Source organism: Boeremia exigua (assembly GCF_020726555.1).
Source record: "Boeremia exigua strain MPI-SDFR-AT-0100 chromosome Unknown C7974scaffold_16, whole genome shotgun sequence".
NCBI lineage: Eukaryota > Fungi > Ascomycota > Dothideomycetes > Pleosporales > Didymellaceae > Boeremia > Boeremia exigua.
This window is the reverse complement of record NW_025763533.1, coordinates 764,303-783,552: the sequence shown is the minus strand read 5'-3', so window position 1 is coordinate 783,552 and position 19,250 is coordinate 764,303. Positions and strand designations below refer to the sequence as shown.

The following is a 19,250-nucleotide window of genomic DNA, read 5'->3' as shown; positions in this document are numbered from 1 at the left end:
TGTCTAATCTGCACTGTGGAGATTGATGATCGTTGAAAACCGAAATTTATTGGAATCTTGACAGGCGATAACGTGTTTCACAAAACATTTGTTGGGCTTCTCGGGGTCATCATTCAATTCCTCTCTGTCTCTGAAAAGCGATCCACGTTGTACCAAGGCAATAGCTTGTGTATCCCCAAGATGCCTATGTAAGAGAGACGTCTCTGGTAGATTCTATTAGTGGTAAGAATCTAGATGGCTTGTCTTACAACACAAATGCGACGAAAGGCAGGAGGAATCGAGTTGCAGTCTAGTTCAGATTTAAGGAGCGTACGCAGTTGGATGCATTCTTTAGGGAACTCTATGTGAGAAAGAAAGCGACAAAGCGCTTGTTAGCTGTGTGTCCGTACTTCAACTCATTCATCCGGCGTGACACTTCATGTCATCCCACACAGGAAAGCTCTCAAATTGCGGCCACAAGCTGAGGATGGCCCGACGCTCTTCCTGGATGAGCGGATCCGCACTCATCATCTGTTGCACCGCTAGATCTGGAGCTTGTAGGTTACCGTTGATCGAACCCATTTCTTCCAGCGCCTTAGGCGACATGTTTCCATGCGCTGTCACAAGATGCACCTGGAAGTCCTCGTGGGACTGGCTCGGATGCATGCACAACGGACACACGACATCTACAGCCACAGGCTCGTAGCCTCGACTCTTCAATACCCCCGCATACGTCTTTCGTCCTTTTTGGTGGTGTTCCTCGATGATATGACTTCGAAGCTCATCTAGGGGCTTACGCCAGGCATGAATGCGGAACGAGCACCTTGGCATCGGACAGACGCGATAGAGGCCGAGCTTTGTGGCTGGTGTGTCCTGCTGAGTATGCAGAGTCAACAGGTCTCGTGTGAGGCCTGCTGTACAACCAGAGCTGGGGCATGAAAAGATAGTGTCTTCGTCATGACCAGCGAGCATGTGGTCGATAAGCTTGTCTTTGCGGGTAAATCCATTTTTGCCCGTACGTCGACAGTGCAGTGCAGCGCACGTGAACTCGCGAGTGGTATCGTGCTTCTTCTGATGACGGAGGAGTTCAGTGCGACGCTTGAAAGTTCGAGTACTGCAACCATCGGCGTCGCATGTCCAGGTTGATGGTTCAGCTATAGTGGAGACAGACACTTCAGTGTTTTGTGGCGTTAACGTCGATGTGGGGGTGTCTTCGAAGTATCGCTGAAGCGATTCATGCGATCTGCTCCGCCCCTCTGTTAGCTCATGTCTTTTTTTTAACTCACCCTTCATCGGGCGGTGCAGGAACAGGGTTCTCGTTCCAGACCAGCCCAAAGGTGTTGTCCATTGGCCATTCAAAGTTTGTTGTCCAATCGAAATCCTCGTCGAGGTTCATATCCCAGTCGAAGGCGTCAACGTAGTCTGACATGATTGGCGGGCTGTATCCTTGGCGAAAAGGGCAAAGTAAAGCTGACAGGCGGTTGATCGAGTGTGGTAGGCTGAAGTGAGGCAGTCGATGTTAGGGGCTGGAGAGAAACGGAGTTCAGAGGGTGCTGGGGACATTAGCCCTATATAATTTGGTGTAGCAGAAGGGCACCTTGTCGTCACGTAGCAAACAGATCTAAACTAATTTAGTATACATACATACATAGCGCCTTGGTATACTTACTTCGATCACATACCTGAACTCTGTCTTAACAATGAATGGTTAGATCGCTACACATGCTCAAACCATTTGTTACGCAGTCCGCTGCATCAAACTGATGATATTCGTAAATCATAAATGTATATATACAAGAAGCTAACCTCAACACACCCAGCCAGTCCGCCTGCGGTACTCCCAGCCCAGTTTTTCCCACCACCCAAATGCTCTCTAGTTCCCAATCTTACTCTCCAGGAACTCCGGTGCCGGTCCAGCAGCCTCATCTCCATAGCTGAAGTGCGCCGCCGTGATACGCAGCGTTCCTGTGCAAACACGATCGCCCGTGGCGCAAAACACCTCCAGCCTATCCGCCGGATAGCCCTCGATTCCGCCATTGTTCTGTTGGTTCTGAGTGTACCCAAAAAGTACCTTTTCACGTCAGCTTTCGTCACAACACCATTGAACTTGTCTGGGGAAACTCACTGTACCAACGACCTTGTCCTGCACCGCGGCGTCGAGCTTCGGGATCGCGCCAGCGATGACCGCAGTACCTTGACTGTAACCTCCAGACACGATCGATGCGTCGGGGCACTTCGTATTCGCCATGTTGAAGAGCCGGACGGCTTCGTCGATGGCTTCTTGGCTGGTGCCGCCGGGCAGAGCGTTAGTGCCTAGGCCAGCGGCGTAAGGACCGCCAACACCCTGCACCCAGACTTGGTCGGCGCCGTAGGTGCGCTCGAGGGCGCTAGCTACGGCAGGGCCCGTGGAGGAACCCTATGTGGATGTTAGAGGAGAGTAAAGTGGAGAGGAGGGAGGTGGCGTACCATGTTACCACCCTCTGTGCTGGCGCGGGCGAAAATGAAGATGGTCTTGGGGCAGTTGGCACTGCTGCCTTGCTCCAGTTCATTCCTGGTGTTTGAGCCGCCGAAGCCACCGAACTGGCGGGCATCCAGTGTGTTGGCTTCCGGCGCTTTGTGGGTGATGGGAGAGGCGGTAGCTAGAGCGGCGAGGGCGGAGAGAGCGAGGAGCTTCATGTTTGTAGTGGGAGGTGAGTAGGGAGTATTTATTAGTCAAGAAGATGTTGGCCTTGAGATCGACTACTGTTGGTTGCAGGATAGCGAGTTAATTCGAGAAGCCATCAAGGGTTACTTATATTCCTCTACCACTCCAGAAGTTGCAATGCATTCAAGATCGTCCGGCTTAATTTCCTCGTCCCTCGGCTGCCCTAAGGCATCAAAAGAAAGTTTCCATGCCCAGATATCACTCAGAGATGCACTAGACAAAGACCACTGTTCATCAGATGTCCTACTCGCCGCTGTAGAGGTCTGCCAAGATTGATGGCCGAGCGGGCTGTGCACCTGTTTCATGTCAGTCATGCAATGGCGTGCATAAACGAGGCTGCGGGATGGCCCGAGGCATGACCCCTGAACGTGGAGTCGCGATCATCGTCATTACTGTACACAAGGCTGATGATGACCCATGCTATCATTGCATGAATGCATTGTTAGCCGAGTCGTTCCTGTTGAAGCGTCCAGTAGTGTAGCGTCCCCAGTAGTCCCGCTTCCAACCTTGTCTATCTCTTACTCGCGGGTCGTTCCTACACCACGTCAGGCCATGTTCGCCGAACTGGGTTGTTAGACAGCTGCCAGGGGTGTCAAGCTGAGGATCGCCACAACGGTGGCGTACTTGCGTACCGTGCGATCGATCAATGCGATTCTGCTGTTGAAGCATGTCATGAAAACCAAGCTCCGATATGACTGCCTTACTTTACATGCAAGCTGTACCACAAATAGCGACAATGCTCCGGCCATGTACGTAGCGCATTGATACCATGCGTCCCGAGAACTCGGTATTGAGTAGCAAGCCCCCATCTCAACCACCAGCAGCTCAGACCCAAGCATTTCTTTTCGGGGTGGGCCATTACAACGCGTCTGAACTTCTGCCACTGTAGATTATCTTCCCGAGTGCTCGGGTGGACTACCAAAAGCCAGCGTTTTGGAACGGCAGCGTGCAGATGAGAGGGATCTGATCTGCTACACACGTGGGAGGAGGCATCATGTATGACACTAGCGGATCTGAACGACCTCGGCATGAATTCTGGGTTCTGCAGATCTGTTGGTCGTGGGGTTGCACTGCCAAGGTGTCAGGTCTTGGCGGGGGGATGGTGAGGCGTCTAGTTTGTTTGGTAGTTTCCAGATACGACAAATTCTCGACCAAACAGATGAGGGAGCCAGTCTTGAGGGCAAAGTGCAGCAATTCTCCAACCAACTCGGCGTTATTTGTCGCAAGTCGGACAAGGGCCGCTTTGCCCACGTTGTACATTGTGTCATGGAGGAGAGGAATTGCAAATGGTGAGCCAATGGTGAGTCTGGGCCAGAGGTGCTAGGTTGATTATTTGTCATATAGTTCGTATGAGAATGTTTTACCGCTGAGCTGTATCAGTCTCGTTTGCGGTACAACCGAGCCAGTGTACTCATACCTGTCCTTATTGTACATATCAGTAAGCATATCGTGCGCACGCGACATTCAAGATTAAAATCTTCCGCTCTCTCTCCTTCCAACACCAAGATTACCATACCCGCTGCCTCTGGCCTCGCCATTAGGCAGAACTCTCTTCAATGGACTCCCGTCCTTCCTATTCGGTGTCTGGCTCCCTGAGCTTGTACCAATACTACTTACTCTTTTAGTCCCTGTAGGGTTGCTGCTCTTTTCCAGCCTCGGTGTTGAAGATCTGCTTGCAATGCCAAATCGATCACTCAAGCTAAGCTTTGGCTGCTCGCGCGGTCTGTTGTTCTCGTCTGTGTCGCGAAGATAATTCGCACTTGCAGACTTGCGCAGCGGAGAGTTGGCATGCGTGAAAACCCCGAGACTACCGCCGTCGCCGCCTGTGCGACCAATCGAAGGGGCGCGGCGGAATGGGTTGGGTGTCTGTGAGGGCCGAATAGGGGACGATAGATCTGCGTCATCGTCTCTGGCATCAGAGGCAGTCGAGGTGTACGAGGAATGTGCGGAAGAGAAAATAGGGCGTTTAGCACTTCGCGAAGGAGTCTGACCCCGTGAGAGATTATCAGGGTCGTACTGGCTTCTATAGTTCGGGTTTGGGTTGGTCTTGAAGACTTTCTTATTGATGATCGTCCGCGGCGTGTAGGTGAGAACCTCGCTTGCCAGATCGTGAGGGCTGCCCTTGACGCCTACGCTCGAGTCGCGATTACGCTTCTTCGATATAGTCTGAATGGCCACGTCGCGAGATTGCTTATGCATCGACGGATGAACGTACTTGCTGTCGTACTCGTGCAAGACTTGGCGACTAATGATGTTGTTGTCTTTGATCTGCTGCGTGAACGAAGACCGTAAGAGCCAGAGCTGGGCGGACAGGATCAGACCAATGAACACAGTCGCTACAACACGGACACTCGGGCGCGGATCAAGCGGCGCAACAGGTAAGTTAAGGTAGTAGAGGGCGACATGCAACGGGCTGAAGAGGCAGAACAGCTCCAGACACAGCGGGTTGGGGTCCCAAACAGAAACCTCCCACACGTCTCGTGTCGCATCCGGGTGAGCGCGCGCGGCCGCCGAGTTGCGCTGGGCGAGGTCACGAAAGTAGCCGAATGGTGACGCTCCAGACGGCGAGGAATCGACCCTGACGCGTTTTGCAGAAGGCGTCGTGGGTGTGTTCTCGATTGGTTGCTCGAATAGCCTGTAATGCCTCTTCTTACTGTACACTAGCCATGCGTTCGTAAAGCTTGCAGCGGACAGCATCAGTACCAGCAAATTCGCCAGCCAGCTGAGCCATCCAGGTCCCGAAGAGTCCCTGAAGACTCCGTCGTTGTCGAAGTTGTTGGATGCACCGCTGTTTGCTTGGGCCACGATGAAAGCAGCGTGGGCGCCAAAGCCGAGCCAGAGGGCGTACGATGCAGCGAACTCCTCCCAATCACTGCTGCTCAGCTCCTCGGATATCCAGAGCGCCCAGTCGGAGGGGTCGAGGTACGTCTTGATGCGCTCGCTCAGCGGCGCCTTGCGGACGAGTCTCGGCATGGTGGGGATGCGAAGTGGTGACCGTTCACGGGTTTATGGGTGGTAGTGTGTGGTGAGTTGGGACGCGCGGCTCAAGAGCCCTCCATTTTAAGGCGACGGCGATGAAAGAGTACTGTTGTTTGTTGCGGTCTTTCAGTAGACAAATTCCGCGCTAGTGCCCCGATCCGGGAAGGCGCCATCGTCATTGCCCTGCTGCAACACCAAGCGCAGCCTCACCAACTGCAGCTGTCCAGCACCACAACCATGGCAGCCCCGGCCTCCGCGTACAAAGACCGGCAATTCCTCGCCGTGATTGGCGATGAGGTGCGCATAAAGCTCGGCTCTGAATCTCTCAGCTAGCATAGCTAACCTGCGACAGGACACAGTAACGGGCATGCTGCTCGCCGGCGTCGGCGTGAGTGGACTGTCGAGCTCATTCCGAGGGGCACTGACCAGGGAGCTGGAACACTGACAGAACCTAGCATGTGACGCAGCCCCCGGACGCGCAGAAGAACTTCCTAGTCGTAGACGCGAAGACAGAGAACAGCGCCATCGAGGCAGCATTCGACCGCTTCACCACCGAGCGCAAGGACATCGCAATCTTGTTGATAAACCAGCATGTAAGTCCGCCTGGGTTACTAGGAGAGGAGGGATGCTAATGAGTTGATCAAGATCGCCGAAAAAATAAGACATCGTGTCGAGGCCTACACCGCCGCTTTCCCCTCGCTGCTCGAGATCCCGTCCAAGGACCACCCGTACGACCCCGAAAAGGACAGCGTACTCAAGAGGGTGCGCAGGCTGTTCGGAGAGTAGACACAGCCTGTAGTGATCTGGCGAGGTGGTTGGACAGGATGGTTGCATAGCATGGTAGATGATATCCACGTTGAATACATACCGTAACGTACGTCTGTGCTTTGGGTTGAGACATGACATACTATGTGGACTTCAATGTTCTTAAGAGGGCAGATCACGGTGAACAAGAAGGTGTTGCGTCGTAAGTGTGCATTGGTTGTGTCGTATATACATTATGCTGTGCTCATCCATGGAATAAACAAAACGTGCCGTTGCATGATATCATGCGATCGAAAGATACAGCTTCCACCCGCCCTACAGTTCATTGCGCTGTCGCAGGCGCTCTTGCATTCTTTGCTGCACAAGCCCAGCTGCAGGACCAGACATCTCAAACTTCCGCTTGCCAATCTTCACATTGCCGAAACTCAAGATACCGGAGCCATCGAGGGTACCGCCACTTGGAGTGTTGGTGTTATCAGGGTCGTTGTTGGTGCTGGAGCGACGCCTTAGGCTTGAGTGGCGGAGGGCTGAATAGGCAATTACCGGTGGAAAGCAATCTTCGCGGTTAGGCAAGTGATCTTGTCGCCGTCCTCGGTATATACATCTGCAAGAACGGTGTATGTGCCCTGTAACGCACTCATATTAGACCCAGTCTGTTCAAGCTTAGGTCTTACGTACCGGAGGAATCTCGCGAGGCAGAGCAACGTCCTTGGTCAGGCTCAGTTCACCCTTCTTCAGCGGGCACTTCAGATCAGCCTGCTCGATGGTGTCGCACGCGTCGCGCTCCTGGTTGATCAGGGTGATCAGTCCGTACTTGACTTGCAGGTGCATCTTGCTGCCCTCGCCGACCTCCTCGCTGAAATCACCAGAAGCCTTGATGCTCAGCTTCTCGCCACTATTTCTAATGTCAGCATCTCCCACTTTCAGACGCGATTAGCGCCGATCAACAAGGCGCTGTTTTCGCGATGCGCAGAGCAGCGCGTAGGCAGACGTACGGCTTAGGTGGGTTGGGGTCAAGGTCGACCTTGTCAATCTGCAGGATATAGTCTGCTGGGTCTGCGCAGAAGTACAGAGGGTTGTCGCCAGGCACCTTGAACTCCTCCTTCACGGTAACCTGGTTAGGGACCCACGAGGCGCCCATCGAGGGCACCGCCGAGACGCTGACGGCGCTGAGGCCTGCGAGGAGAACTGTGGTGAGCTGCATCGCGTGTATCGTGTGATGCGGTCTCAAAATGCGATTCTAGAGGCGCAGGAGGTATGCGCAGTAGAGATGGAGGCGAAGGTCGGCTTGCGGTTATCGCAGCGAGTTGGTGAGGCTGGGGCTGGGGCGTTAGCGGAAGGGGCGCCTAGTGGTCCCTGCCGTTTCGTCATCAGTCACCAGGCCACGCTAAGCTGCTAGCCTAATCCGGGGTTGACATCTGACGCAGACCATAACAGTAACACAGAAACGCTTCGCCTCGGCTGCAGCCCAATGTCGCTGTTTCGCTCAGTATGCAATCAATGCAGCTCAGTTAGAGCTGTGTTGCTCATAGTCTCCACCCGCTCCAGTCCTTCATTGAAAAGTCGCAGCTTGCATCACGCAAGAAACAAACATACCAGCGTGGACATGGTCCTCGATAACGCTTGAAGTCACGTCTCGGTCTTTGAGTCCATTCGTGTTTGCGAAAGAGGACTTCGAAAATTGGCAGTATCTCGCATATTCACTATCGAGTTTGAGGCGAATACCATTCTTGCGTATTCCTCTTCACTGACGTATGCCAAAAGCACGCTCACGTAGACCAGCAGGACATCGGTTGAAGACTCAATCGATCTCCACGACCAACTTCCCAGAATTGGTCTTCGACTGGAACACCTCCTGCGCCTTACCGATGTCATTCAGCTTAAACACCTGTCCAACATTAGGCTTAATCTCGCCCTTCTCAATGTATGAGATAAGATTGGCGAAGACCACCTCATCCTGGAACGTACAGCCATAGAAACTCAGATCCTTCAGGTACAATGTGCGCAGATCCAACTCGACTATCGGCCCTGAAATAGCCCCAGCCGTCGCATACCTGCCGCCTCTCTTTAGAGCATCAAGCAACTCGGGAAATGAGGCGCCACCCACAACGTCCAAGACGATATCAACGCTTGACCTCCCCAGCGCATCTACTATACCCTCACCCCGCACCAAGACCTTGTCAGCACCCAAGTCCAGCATCTGGTCTCTTTTTTCTCTCCCTGCAACTGCTATCACCTTCGCGCCTCGACGCTTGCACAACTGCACTGCCGCCGCGCCCACGCCACCGCCTGCACCTGTGACCAGCACTGTCTCATCACACCTGACTTGGCTACGATGTAGCATGTTCTCGGCGGTGGAGAACGCACACGGTACGCTGCCCAATTCGACATCTGTCCACGACGGTGCGTTCACAATGTATACGTCCGCAGACGGTGCTTTGGCGTACTGCGCAAACGCACCATCGCATTCCGAGCCGAAGGTCCAGCACTCAAACGATGCAGTAGAAGAGTAGTGCGTAAGCATACTACGCACGAGCACACGCTCCCCGATGCGCGAGGAGGGTACAGAGGAGCCGACGGCAACGATGTACCCGCAGCAGTCCGCGCCCTGGATGCGCGGGAACTTCAGTGGTTTTCCAGACCACGAGGCGTCATCGTCTGTCCGGTTTCCACTAGCCACGGTCGATTCAGAACTCGTGCCCTTCTTTACGCCTTTGCTGTACCACCCGATTCTTGTGTTGACATCGGTGTTGTTGAGCCCCGCTGCCGCGACTTTAATCAGGACCTCGGTGTCGCTCAACACAGGGAGAGAGAGGTCAGTCCTGTATGAGAGTTTCTCGGGTCCGCCGTGACCGGTGAGAATGACGCCTGACATTGTCTCGGGAAGTGCGGGTGTTTCCATAACGGAACTTCAATCCGAATTAGAGTTGCGCATTAAGCAATTGTCTGCACTCAAACTAACAATTGCATGTAGTCGAGACGACTGTGATCAACGGCTTGACGGGGTACTATAGTTCTCATGCACTGAGCAATGTCTTCACCCCCACCTCAAATTCAAGTCGTGTTGGTTCTGATAGGCCACATTGGAGACAAGCTTACAGACCTCCGATGATGTCAACATCTCTCGCCCCACTGGTGCCATCTCAACTCACAAACTTGCAGGCACATAGGTACTGCAGGCGCGATTACTGCTCCCCGACATGTCCAACCAACCAGCTGGCAAGATGCGGCATCAGGTAAGAAGGCACGTTCTTGTTAAAGCGGACGGAGTCACTCAGTTGTAGTCCTGTAGCTTGTTAGCTGCGATGAAGGTGGGTTGGATCCTACAAAAATGCTTGGACCTAAATGCCCACCACAAAAGAAAGCGATGCCAGTTACATGATCTTCCATAGAGTACTTTGCTGTCTTGGCCGCTGACGGTACAATTGTCGAGCAACGTTCTTATATGGAACTAGGATCTTCCGTCTTAGCATGTGAAGTAATGTTGGCTTTCCGGATTTGGGAAAAAAGTGACAGTAATAGTAGTCAGCCGGGTAGCTGGCAAACGGGTTGGGGTTGGGAGCTCCGAAACCACTAGGTTCAATTAGGGTTGGGTTTGGGTCGGACGATCTCTACGACCCAAGTCCGACTCAATAAGATACAGTATTGTAGAGGAGCTGTAAAGAAATCTAGATTATGTTTCTTGGAGATAAGCTTCTTTGAAAATCTTGCCTGGGTGATGTATGACCTGACAAGATGGTACAGGGAAAGCGAGTGGAAGTGTGGATTGCAAGACGAGTTCATGCGGGACCGGCCCTGTTTCAGGATTAATTGATTGATGGAAGCCAATTTCCCCGCTGCGCCGCCGCAGCAACTATCCTTTCATCCATTCTCCATGCAACCCGTCTAAGTTCCCCGGATATGTCTCATCTAGTGCGATTGTCCCTGATTCTTCAACCAAACAGAACAACGGAATCTGCGAGCAGGGCGTTTTTGCCGCACACAGTTGTGGGGCGGAAGTCGTCCGGAGCGTCGTACCTATGCCCCGGCTCGTGGATCGTTGCTCGTACGATCGTTGGTGCCTTTTCTCATTGTCGCAATCAAAATCCTTCCGCTCGCTTGGCATGTCTTGTCCACTCTTAGCCATAGTGCTTGGGGAGCTTAGGTTCCTGGGCGGGATGGTGGCTAGGATAGGTAGTCGAAGGATTATGCCGCGCAACCTTCTGGAAATAGGTTCCACGGAGACGAGGTATAAGAGTTGATTACAAGCCGCAGGTATTTGTAGGTTTGAGAATCAGCGACCTCCCTTCACTCTTCTCACGTGCACTCTCACGACCTCGGAAGGCCCTTGCACTATCTGCAACATGCGATCAACCGGTACGATGCATTGGCGACGCAGCGTGGCGATTACTTTATCTAATCACCCTTATAGGTCTCTCCAAGCTGCTGGCTCTTGCCACTGCAGGTCACTCTGCTATCGTGACTGGCTCCCCTACATCTGCTGCTTACGCAGACCTCTGCCATGTAACAGCGTACTCTGGCATCCCGGCAGCTGTATCATCTTGCACTGATATTGTGTTGGATGGTATTACTGTTCCAGGCAACTCGACCATTGACCTTACCAAGTTGAAGACTGGTTCTAAGGTCACTTTCAAAGGCACAACCTTCTGGCAATACTTCGACGGGAACTATCCGTTCATCAAGGTCGGCGGTACTAACCTCGAAATCACCGCTGAAGAGGGTGCTATCCTTGACGGCAATGGCGAGGCGTGGTGGGATGGCCTCGGCAGCAACGGTGGTGTCAAAAAGTTAGTTTCCCACATCTCCTTGTCGTCCTTTTGAGTGGATATATCGGCCATTGGGCTACCGAAGATGGTTCATACTAACAGTTCATCCAGGCCTAACCATTTCATTGAGCTCACCAAAGTCCTTGGTCACAGCAGCGTCCACGATATCTACATTCAGAACTACCCCGTTCACTGTTTCAGCATCAGCGGTAGCTCCGGACTCGATATCCACCATATCACACTGAACAACAGTGCTGGCTACGCACCCAATAACCGCTCCAGTGGTTTGGCTGCGGCACACAACAGTGACGGTTTCGACCTCTCGTCCACCAACAACACTGTCGTGCGCGACAGCATAGTCATTAACCAAGATGATTGCGTCGCTGTAACCAGTGGAAACCGCGTCCTGATTGACAACATGTACTGCAATGGCAGTCATGGACTGTCCATCGGTTCTGTGGGTGGCAAGTCTAACAATGTCGTGACCAACATAGCGTTCCGCAACTCTGTAGTCCTCAACGCCCAGAACGGCGCGCGCATTAAGACCAACGAGAACACGACAGGTCTTATTCAAAATATCCTGTTCGAGAACATTCGCGTCGAGAATATCTCCATCTACGGCATCGATATCCAGCAGGACTACCTGAACGGCGGCCCAACCGGCAACCCCACACCAGGCGTGAGCATCTCCGATATTGTGATCCGCAACGTGACGGGCACAGCGACAGACAAGGCGAGGAACTACTACATTTTGTGCGGCTCTGGTAGCTGCAAGAACATTTTTATCGACGATGTCGATGTGCAGGGTGGGGGAATCCCGAGTCTGTGCAACTTCCAAACCAGCGGAAACTTTGATTGCGATGGCAAATTCAACATTACGGCAGCGCCCGCCTTGAGGCGTTCAAAGTAGCTGTCAAAGTTGTAAATATCAATTAAGCGTAACGATCATGACTGCGCCTTTAGTGTGATAGATCGGCTTGATACTTTGGTGTTCTGGTCCGTGCGCGCGCTAAGACACTAGCGCCGCACTAACCAGAATGCGATATCGACGCGTGCGACGCGACCTGCTAATTCCTTACACTGAACGATAGCAATAATATATCTCATCCGAACTCACTTTAGTATTTTACGTTCAATTTCTACCTGAGACTCTGTGACCTGGCAGGACGACAGGTGCTGACACCATCGGACTTCGTCTTCAATGTGGCCCATCAGAGCTGATACGGCTTGAATCGAGGTGGAGATGAAGACATCACTCAGTGCTTGCTGCACACAGGCACACCCGACCAGTCGGTTAGACTGATGAAAGCGACTGCTTCAGTGGTCGTATCGAGATCGCTCATGTCATCCACAAAAACAAGAAAGAGACCGCTGAGGGAATACGGCCCGAGAGAGGCTGGCACGAACTTGCTCTAGATTTCAAGCCGCCGTCATCGAAAATCTCATGGCTCCCGTTTGGTAGGCCGGCGGTATCGTCCCTAAGCGTACGTGCTCCAATAACCAGGCCATACCAGCGCTGGTCGAATTTGCTCGCGGCGACAACGAACATCTGGATTTTATGATCATCTGACCGGAAAGCCCAGCCCGTAGATACGGTACTCCTGAAAGTGTTATTGACAATGTGTAGTGCTTGGGTGCGAACGATGCAAGAGGTGAGTACAAATCTACTGCACCCCAGCATGTCCGACCCGCGACTTGGCACTTTGTAGGATCCAACCCATCACTTTCAAAGCTAATCAGCCACAGAGATACTCCTAAATAACCCCGTTCAATCGTGTACAGTTCAGCAAGATCGATCCCTGACAAAGCTGATAATTGTTCTTGCCTGATGCTACATCTTGCCAAGTGGCTGGTTTGTACTCTACTGCACCCAAGCACGTCTAAAGAAAGAGCAAGCCCGGCCAAGGGCTTTACTAATACTGGATGTAGGTCAGAAATTCACGAGATATTAGTAGGTGCAGCGCGACAGGGCCTGTAAGGCGTAGTTGCTCGTGTCTGTGCTTGTCCAATATGCAGACGGGCGCTCCTTCTTTCTTACTCAACAATCTCGACTCTCGACAGCTGGACCCCTGACATACCCCTGATATGTTCCAGCTCTTGAATCAGTCTACATATTCGTGTGAATGATTAATCTCAGACCTGAGATAAGAATTCAAATTCTTGGACTTCTGAATCTCATACACCATGCCCGCAGTTACATGTCACTACCCAGGTTTGTCATGAAACCACCCATGTGCGACGCAGTACACTTATGCAACTAGGCAAAGGATTGTTGGTTAGAAATTACTGACCGAGCCGATAGGTCGACTGGCTAACTTTAAAGGTACATTAGGCCAACCATACCAAGCCTCGCTTGTCACAAGTTCGTCAAGAGTTGCTCGTGTAGCCGGACACGGTTTCACCCTGCAGGCCGCTACCTAGGTATTTCATCCTTACCATCCAGTGTTTAACTTCATACGGAAGGCAGGGGCTGAGCAGTAGGATGGCGTTCTGCAGCCACAGCGGCGAAGACGTAATCATCAGTGACTGTACAGCCCGGTGCACCAGGAAGTGCTGGCAGGTATGGTGCGGCTTCAAAAAGGGGCTAAGTATACGACACAGCTACCTCACTCCACCACCGAACCGACCAGAATAGGATCAAAACTGTCCTCTGAACTGTCCTCATACAAGCGACGCAAGCTACTCATGGACGTCTGCACTGAATGAATTTTGTAACCTATTGACCATTGCGATCTGGCGCGCATGAACTCAGCTGGCTTTTCAACCATGATAATGAATTCCGTCGAACAGGCATGCTCCTGAGATTGTAAGAGCTGGGGACAGCCCATACGCCACGCGAGCCGCTTCTGCACCATTGCCTGTAAACAGCAATTGTCACATGGACCCGATTGGGAGTAAGGACTTCCGCCGCGTGTATTTTTCGCTCGCGAAAGACAAATCTGCCTTGCCAGCACCAGGCACAGGCGTCTACATGTTCACTCTGTTTGCACTCAGCCTCACTGTCCACGACAATCATAACAGTGCAGCTCATGATAACCTCACTTATTAGTATTATAATGTCGAGCCCCATACCAGCTCACCCATACAACACACACACTCATTTACGTTTGCTTGTTGTGGCGCCTATACGATGAGACTTTCACTTTCGCTTCTCAGTGCCTTGCTGCTGCCCCTTCTTTCTACCGCTTCACCCACCCCGACCCTTTCTCCAGCACTTTCCGCTCGAGCTGCCATCACTTCACTGCCCTCCGCTACTGCGGCGCCTATTCGCCGCGATGATAACTTCGAACTGAGTCTGCCACCTCTCACATTAAACATCCCTACAATATCAATCGCAAAGCCGTCAATAGCATCTTTCTCCCTGAACCTCCCGCCTCAAACCTGCACGCCTGGATTCGCCTCATACGCAACTCCCGGCATCGATGGCTACGTTCCTGCGGGTGCATGCAATGCGCTGTGGGTGTACTTCCCGAACTTCGCGGCGGCGGTGGCTTTCTCCATTCTGTTTGGCATTCTCACGATCGCACATCTGAGTCAAGCCATCACGTATCGCAATGGATACTGCTGGGTCATCATCATAGCCTCTCTTTGGGAGACTGGCGCCTATGCTTTCCGCGCTCTTGGTTCAAAGGATCAGCAGTCCTCGGGTATCGCGACTGTTGCTCAGATCTTGGTCTTGGTAGCTCCCATCTGTAAGTCGGAAGTTTAAAGCTCACTTCCCTTTCTCTTCCTAACATCTCCACTCTAGGGGTTAACGCTTTCGCATACATGGTTTTCGCCCGCATCGTCCATTTCTATTCGCCCACTCGCAAAGTCTGGTTCTTTTCGCCTTCCATTCTCGCTCTTATCTTCGTCACTCTCGATATTATTTCGTTCATCATCCAGCTCGTCGGCGGTGGAATGGCCGGCCCAGGCTCAACTCCAGATTCACAAAAGAAGGGCCTGAACATCTACATGGGCGGTATTGGCATGCAGGAGGGCTTCATTATTCTGTTCTTGGGCTTGGTTATCAAATTTCACCGGGATCAGCTCCAGGCAGAATCAATCGGACGTCTAGCTGAGAATAAGATTGCTGGCTGGAGGTGGATGATATACGCGCTGTACGGGTGCTTACTGGCTATCACCATCCGCATCATCTACCGTCTCGCGGAGTTCTCCGGTGGTCTGGGCCATAGCAACCCTCTTCCGAGTGACGAGCCCCTCCTATACGTTCTGGAGTCGGCGCCAATGTGGCTGGCCATTCTGGTGTGGAACATAGTCCACCCTGGTCGCTTCATTCACGGCGAAGACGCCAAAATGCCGCCCTCCTGGTTGTATCGCCATTTCTGCTGCTGCTATCACAAACGTCGCTGCAACGACTGCAATAGTAACCTTGGCCATGCCGGAGCTCACCAACGCTTGGTAGACAATCCGGAACTGGGGGAACACCAAGAATTGCATCCTATGATGAAGACTAGGTAGACTGTGTTATTACTACTCTAATCAATCTTCAAGACACTTTTTCGTCACTCTTATTCAAAAGGTCAACACTAGATAACGAATGATATGAGGATCGGTACCTAGGTATCTTGTCTGGCGACGTTGGGGTGGACAGCGGGGAACGCGGTCGTGTGGGCTTGAGACGCGGATGCGAGAGGCGAAGCAGAAGAAATAGCAAGCAAAAAGAGACCAAAGCAATGAAGGACATTAAACTCTCATATTTTTGAATTACCGGGCGCAACCTAGAACTTCTCACCCTCGAGAATTGGCCTCGCCTCCTCACTCTTCCACCACGACACACCCTCCTTTCCGGGGTACTCGTACCTGTCCATACTCGCCGACTTCATCTCCACACTGTATCCAGCCTCCTTAGGTGTCACATAGTACCCCTTCTCGATCTTGCTCGGGTTCAGGAAGTGCTCGTGCAGATGGTCGACGTACTCGAGCACACTCTTCTTTCCGGACACGACAACGTAGTCGATTGTGGACAAGTGCTGTGTGTATTCGGGCAACCCGACACCACCAGAGTGGGGAACAATGGGGACGCCGTATTTCGCTGCCATGAGTAGGACGGCGAGGACCTCGTTGACACCGCCTAGTCGGCATGCGTCGATTTGGCAGATGTCGATGGCGCCGGCGGACAGGAACTGCTTGAACATGACGCGGTTTTGGCACATCTCGCCAGTGGCGACGCCGATGCCGTAGGGCTTGAGGGCTTCGCGGACGGCTTTGTGGCCGAGGACTGTGGTTTGTTAGCGGGAGATTAAGCTAGCATGAGAGAAGACAAGACGTACCATCGTCGGGGCTAGTGGGCTCCTCGATGAACCAGGGCTTGAACTCAGCCAGTTGCTTCATGTACTCGATGGCCTCCGGGACGCTCCAGACCTGGTTCGCGTCGACCATGAGGACATTGCCCTTGTCGTAGCCGATGACCTCACGCGCAATGCTGAGGCGGTGCTTGTCCTGGGCGACGTCGCTGCCGACCTTGAGCTTGAAGTGACGGTAGCCCTTGGCCAGTGTCTCCTCGAGCAGCGCCTTCATCTTGTCCTCACCGTAGCCCAGCCAGCCAGCTGATGTGGTGTAGGCGGGGACCGCCTGGGAGTCGAGAGCCTCCTGAATGCGCTCCTTCTTTCCTGCCTCTGACTTGGTGAGGATCTCGAGCGCCTCCTCGGGTGTGAGTGCGTCAGTGATGTAGCGGAAGTCGATTAGGTCGACGATCTGCTGGGGAGACATATCGGCAACAATGCGCCAGACGGGCTTGCCGAGTGTCTTAGCCCAGAGATCCCAGATGGCGTTGACGACGGCGCCGAGGGCGAGGTGGATGACACCCTTCTCGGGGCCGATCCAGCGAAGTTGTGAGTCGTTGACCAGATGGCGCCATGTCTTGCCCCAGTTCTCAACGAGGGACTCAAGGGTGCGGCCCTTGACACGGTCGGCGAGGTGTGAAATGGCGGAGCAGACAATCTCGTTGCCGCGGCCGATGGTGAAGGTCTGGGAGGGTTAGTTACTAGTCACTGGACAACCCGAAGTACGAAGAGACACAATCCCGATCGTATACAGGAACAACAGAATCCATCAACTCACCATTCCGTGACCAGAAAACTCCGAATCTGTACTCAGGATGCAGTACGCAGACGAATAATCACCCGCCGCGTTCATAGCATCTGAGCCAGTCTTGTCCAGGGAAGTCTACGCACGCGTTAGTCAAATCCCCGAAACCACGCAGCTCATATTGACACACCGGAAACCTGACATCCCTCGTCTCTACACCAGTAATAGTAACCATGTTGGCGGTGTTATGTTGCGTTACGTTACACAAAAACCGTCTCGCGTCAGCGTTCCGAGCCTCGGAACCAGCAATCTAGTACCCCGCGGTGAACAATTCAACACAACAGAGGCAGCAGCAAAGAATTGGGGTATCAAATAGAAGAACGGGGGAGACAGAAGAGCGAGGAGCAGCGTAGCAATCACAGACCGCTGCCCCGCGACCACCGCGCGCTTTATAGTATCTACTGCGCCTGCAGCGCGCGCGACATTGACCCCACACTCGGAAAACGGATCCACGATGCCCCACCGCGCCGCCGCTCATTCGTGGAGGAATTGCGGCCGGCGCCACAGCACGCGGGCTCGCGATGTTGAGCCGCGTGAGCGGTTTATCGGCGTTGGGGCGCAGGAGAGCGTGCACGTGAGGGGCAGCGGGGTGTGGGCTTGTGGAAGCGGAAATTTTGATTGCGGCTCTGAACGCTGCGGCTGTGAAAGCTTCGGTGGTTGGCGAAGGCTTGGTTTGGCTACAAAAACTACGGGGGGTTGCGCGGGGATACGAGGAGTGTGCATGGAGTGCCCGGACATGGTTCATTGATCATTTAGTCCTTGCGCGCATCTCGATGCTTCTGGTCGTTGACTTCTGGAACATTTACGGCCGTGGAACACTAGACGATGGAGCATGAAGCATGGTGCTCCTCGCTGGGAAGCGCTAGAGGGCGGCTTACTACACTGGACCACGAAATGCGAAAAATAGCGCGCGCGTGCTTGAACGACATAGGGAGGGCGGTGGAGGAGATGAGCTCCGCGAATGATCTACCGTGGGGGTTTCAAGAGTGATGCGAGTGTATGTTCAGGGTATCGGCATGAGTTACTGACCTTGTATGATCTCAGACGGAATAACTATACACGGAGGATGAGGTTAAGTTTCTTATCGTTTACCAGATATAGTACAGGTAACAATGTTGAAGGCCCCCATACGAAGTGGATCGTCGCTTGTAAAGTGGGGCCGGCAAGGCCTGATCTGAGGCTACGCGTTCGTGACACTAACAGTGGCCGCTTATAGTGAGACTGTAGACTGATGAACGGTTATTGGGATTGCCATATAACATCATACGCTGTCGACGTCAAGTGAGCAAGCTGTAGCAATAGTCCAGAGCATCGACATCACTTCACTCTTAATTAGTTGTGGTGACAGCAGATAGTGAGCGGCAGCGATAGTAGTTCCGAGGTAACATACTCAGACAAAATTCCAACCGGGCAAAAGTAGCAAAAATAGAATCTTTATACAACAGTGGGGATTCCCCAGTGGTCACCCACCTGAGTACTAATCCACCGGTACGTTGCTTAAATAGGGCTGAGCGAACGGGAAGCCTTGTTTTCAACGTCCTATGGTCGTATGTGAAAGGTCTATAAGTTTATTGATTCATATACAAAAATATTTGAGGATTTCGTCGCATCCGTGGTGGGCAACCGCGACGGGTCATGGAGCTGCAAGCCATTCCGATAATAGACATTACTGAACCATGAAGCCTGAGACCGTTAAATGCCCACGACGATCAAACGCCTGATGGGTATGGTATCTGGTTTGTTGGCAGGCGTATTCGTACGGAATGCTGAGCCGCCTGGCTCTACCAAAGTAATCTTGATCGTTGCACAATGGCGCCTTTCGAAGGCTTTAATCGACAGAGTGACGGATGTGGGACAAGATTGGACACGCTTTACATCACTCCGAGCTCGAGAACATTTGTGCATCACGATCAGCGTGAGCGCTTGCTGTTCTCGCGAGATGTTGCGACATCGAACCCTCTGGAAAC

At 52.8% G+C, this 19,250-nt stretch overlaps 9 protein-coding genes across 9 annotated transcripts; 3 read left to right on the top strand and 6 right to left on the bottom strand.

Moving 5' to 3' along the window:
• Positions 1 to 60: 60 nt before the first annotated feature.
• Positions 61 to 1,548, bottom strand: C7974DRAFT_406973 (uncharacterized protein). Its single transcript, XM_046143192.1, has one exon. It carries the CDS (start codon positions 1,270 to 1,272, stop codon positions 400 to 402), a length of 873 nt encoding a protein of 290 aa, XP_045991108.1. The 5' UTR covers positions 1,273 to 1,548; the 3' UTR covers positions 61 to 399.
• A 124-nt stretch (positions 1,549 to 1,672) lies between these two features.
• Positions 1,673 to 2,772, bottom strand: C7974DRAFT_90910 (cutinase). The gene is made up of 3 exons (XM_046147490.1): positions 2,446 to 2,772; positions 2,105 to 2,395; positions 1,673 to 2,050 (listed from the first exon to the last, which is right to left on the bottom strand). The coding sequence occupies exons 1-3, from the start codon at positions 2,653 to 2,655 to the stop codon at positions 1,853 to 1,855; spliced, it is 699 nt and encodes a 232-aa protein (XP_045991107.1). The 5' UTR covers positions 2,656 to 2,772; the 3' UTR covers positions 1,673 to 1,852.
• Positions 2,773 to 3,907: 1,135 nt separating this feature from the next.
• Positions 3,908 to 5,759, bottom strand: C7974DRAFT_90901 (uncharacterized protein). Its single transcript, XM_046147489.1, has 2 exons — positions 4,101 to 5,759; positions 3,908 to 4,049 (listed from the first exon to the last, which is right to left on the bottom strand). The coding sequence occupies exon 1, from the start codon at positions 5,654 to 5,656 to the stop codon at positions 4,154 to 4,156; it is 1,503 nt and encodes a 500-aa protein (XP_045991106.1). The 5' UTR covers positions 5,657 to 5,759; the 3' UTR covers positions 3,908 to 4,049; positions 4,101 to 4,153.
• Positions 5,760 to 5,869: 110 nt separating this feature from the next.
• C7974DRAFT_406969 (ATPase, V1 complex, subunit F) lies at positions 5,870 to 6,623 on the top strand. Its single transcript, XM_046143191.1, has 4 exons — positions 5,870 to 5,959; positions 6,015 to 6,050; positions 6,118 to 6,255; positions 6,308 to 6,623. Exons 1-4 carry the CDS (start codon positions 5,900 to 5,902, stop codon positions 6,446 to 6,448), a joined length of 375 nt encoding a protein of 124 aa, XP_045991105.1. The 5' UTR covers positions 5,870 to 5,899; the 3' UTR covers positions 6,449 to 6,623.
• Positions 6,624 to 7,751, bottom strand: C7974DRAFT_406966 (ML domain-containing protein). Its single transcript, XM_046143190.1, has 3 exons — positions 7,423 to 7,751; positions 7,106 to 7,322; positions 6,624 to 7,053 (listed from the first exon to the last, which is right to left on the bottom strand). Exons 1-3 carry the CDS (start codon positions 7,629 to 7,631, stop codon positions 6,967 to 6,969), a joined length of 513 nt encoding a protein of 170 aa, XP_045991104.1. The 5' UTR covers positions 7,632 to 7,751; the 3' UTR covers positions 6,624 to 6,966.
• A 390-nt stretch (positions 7,752 to 8,141) lies between these two features.
• Positions 8,142 to 9,727, bottom strand: C7974DRAFT_90820 (uncharacterized protein). Its single transcript, XM_046147488.1, has 2 exons — positions 9,390 to 9,727; positions 8,142 to 9,336 (listed from the first exon to the last, which is right to left on the bottom strand). The coding sequence occupies exons 1-2, from the start codon at positions 9,446 to 9,448 to the stop codon at positions 8,229 to 8,231; spliced, it is 1,167 nt and encodes a 388-aa protein (XP_045991103.1). The 5' UTR covers positions 9,449 to 9,727; the 3' UTR covers positions 8,142 to 8,228.
• Positions 9,728 to 10,273: 546 nt separating this feature from the next.
• On the top strand, positions 10,274 to 12,141 carry C7974DRAFT_90809 (glycoside hydrolase). The gene is made up of 3 exons (XM_046147487.1): positions 10,274 to 10,783; positions 10,839 to 11,214; positions 11,305 to 12,141. The coding sequence occupies exons 1-3, from the start codon at positions 10,771 to 10,773 to the stop codon at positions 12,101 to 12,103; spliced, it is 1,188 nt and encodes a 395-aa protein (XP_045991102.1). The 5' UTR covers positions 10,274 to 10,770; the 3' UTR covers positions 12,104 to 12,141.
• Positions 12,142 to 14,323: 2,182 nt separating this feature from the next.
• Positions 14,324 to 15,654, top strand: C7974DRAFT_429474 (RTA1 like protein-domain-containing protein; the record flags this gene model as incomplete). Its single annotated transcript, XM_046144638.1, has 2 exons — positions 14,324 to 14,885; positions 14,942 to 15,654. The coding sequence occupies 2 exons, from the start codon at positions 14,324 to 14,326 to the stop codon at positions 15,652 to 15,654; spliced, it is 1,275 nt and encodes a 424-aa protein (XP_045991101.1).
• Positions 15,655 to 15,873: 219 nt separating this feature from the next.
• On the bottom strand, positions 15,874 to 17,661 carry C7974DRAFT_347301 (mandelate racemase/muconate lactonizing protein-like protein). The gene is made up of 4 exons (XM_046139394.1): positions 17,414 to 17,661; positions 17,257 to 17,361; positions 16,467 to 17,163; positions 15,874 to 16,414 (listed from the first exon to the last, which is right to left on the bottom strand). Exons 1-4 carry the CDS (start codon positions 17,456 to 17,458, stop codon positions 15,915 to 15,917), a joined length of 1,347 nt encoding a protein of 448 aa, XP_045991100.1. The 5' UTR covers positions 17,459 to 17,661; the 3' UTR covers positions 15,874 to 15,914.
• Positions 17,662 to 19,250: the final 1,589 nt, after the last annotated feature.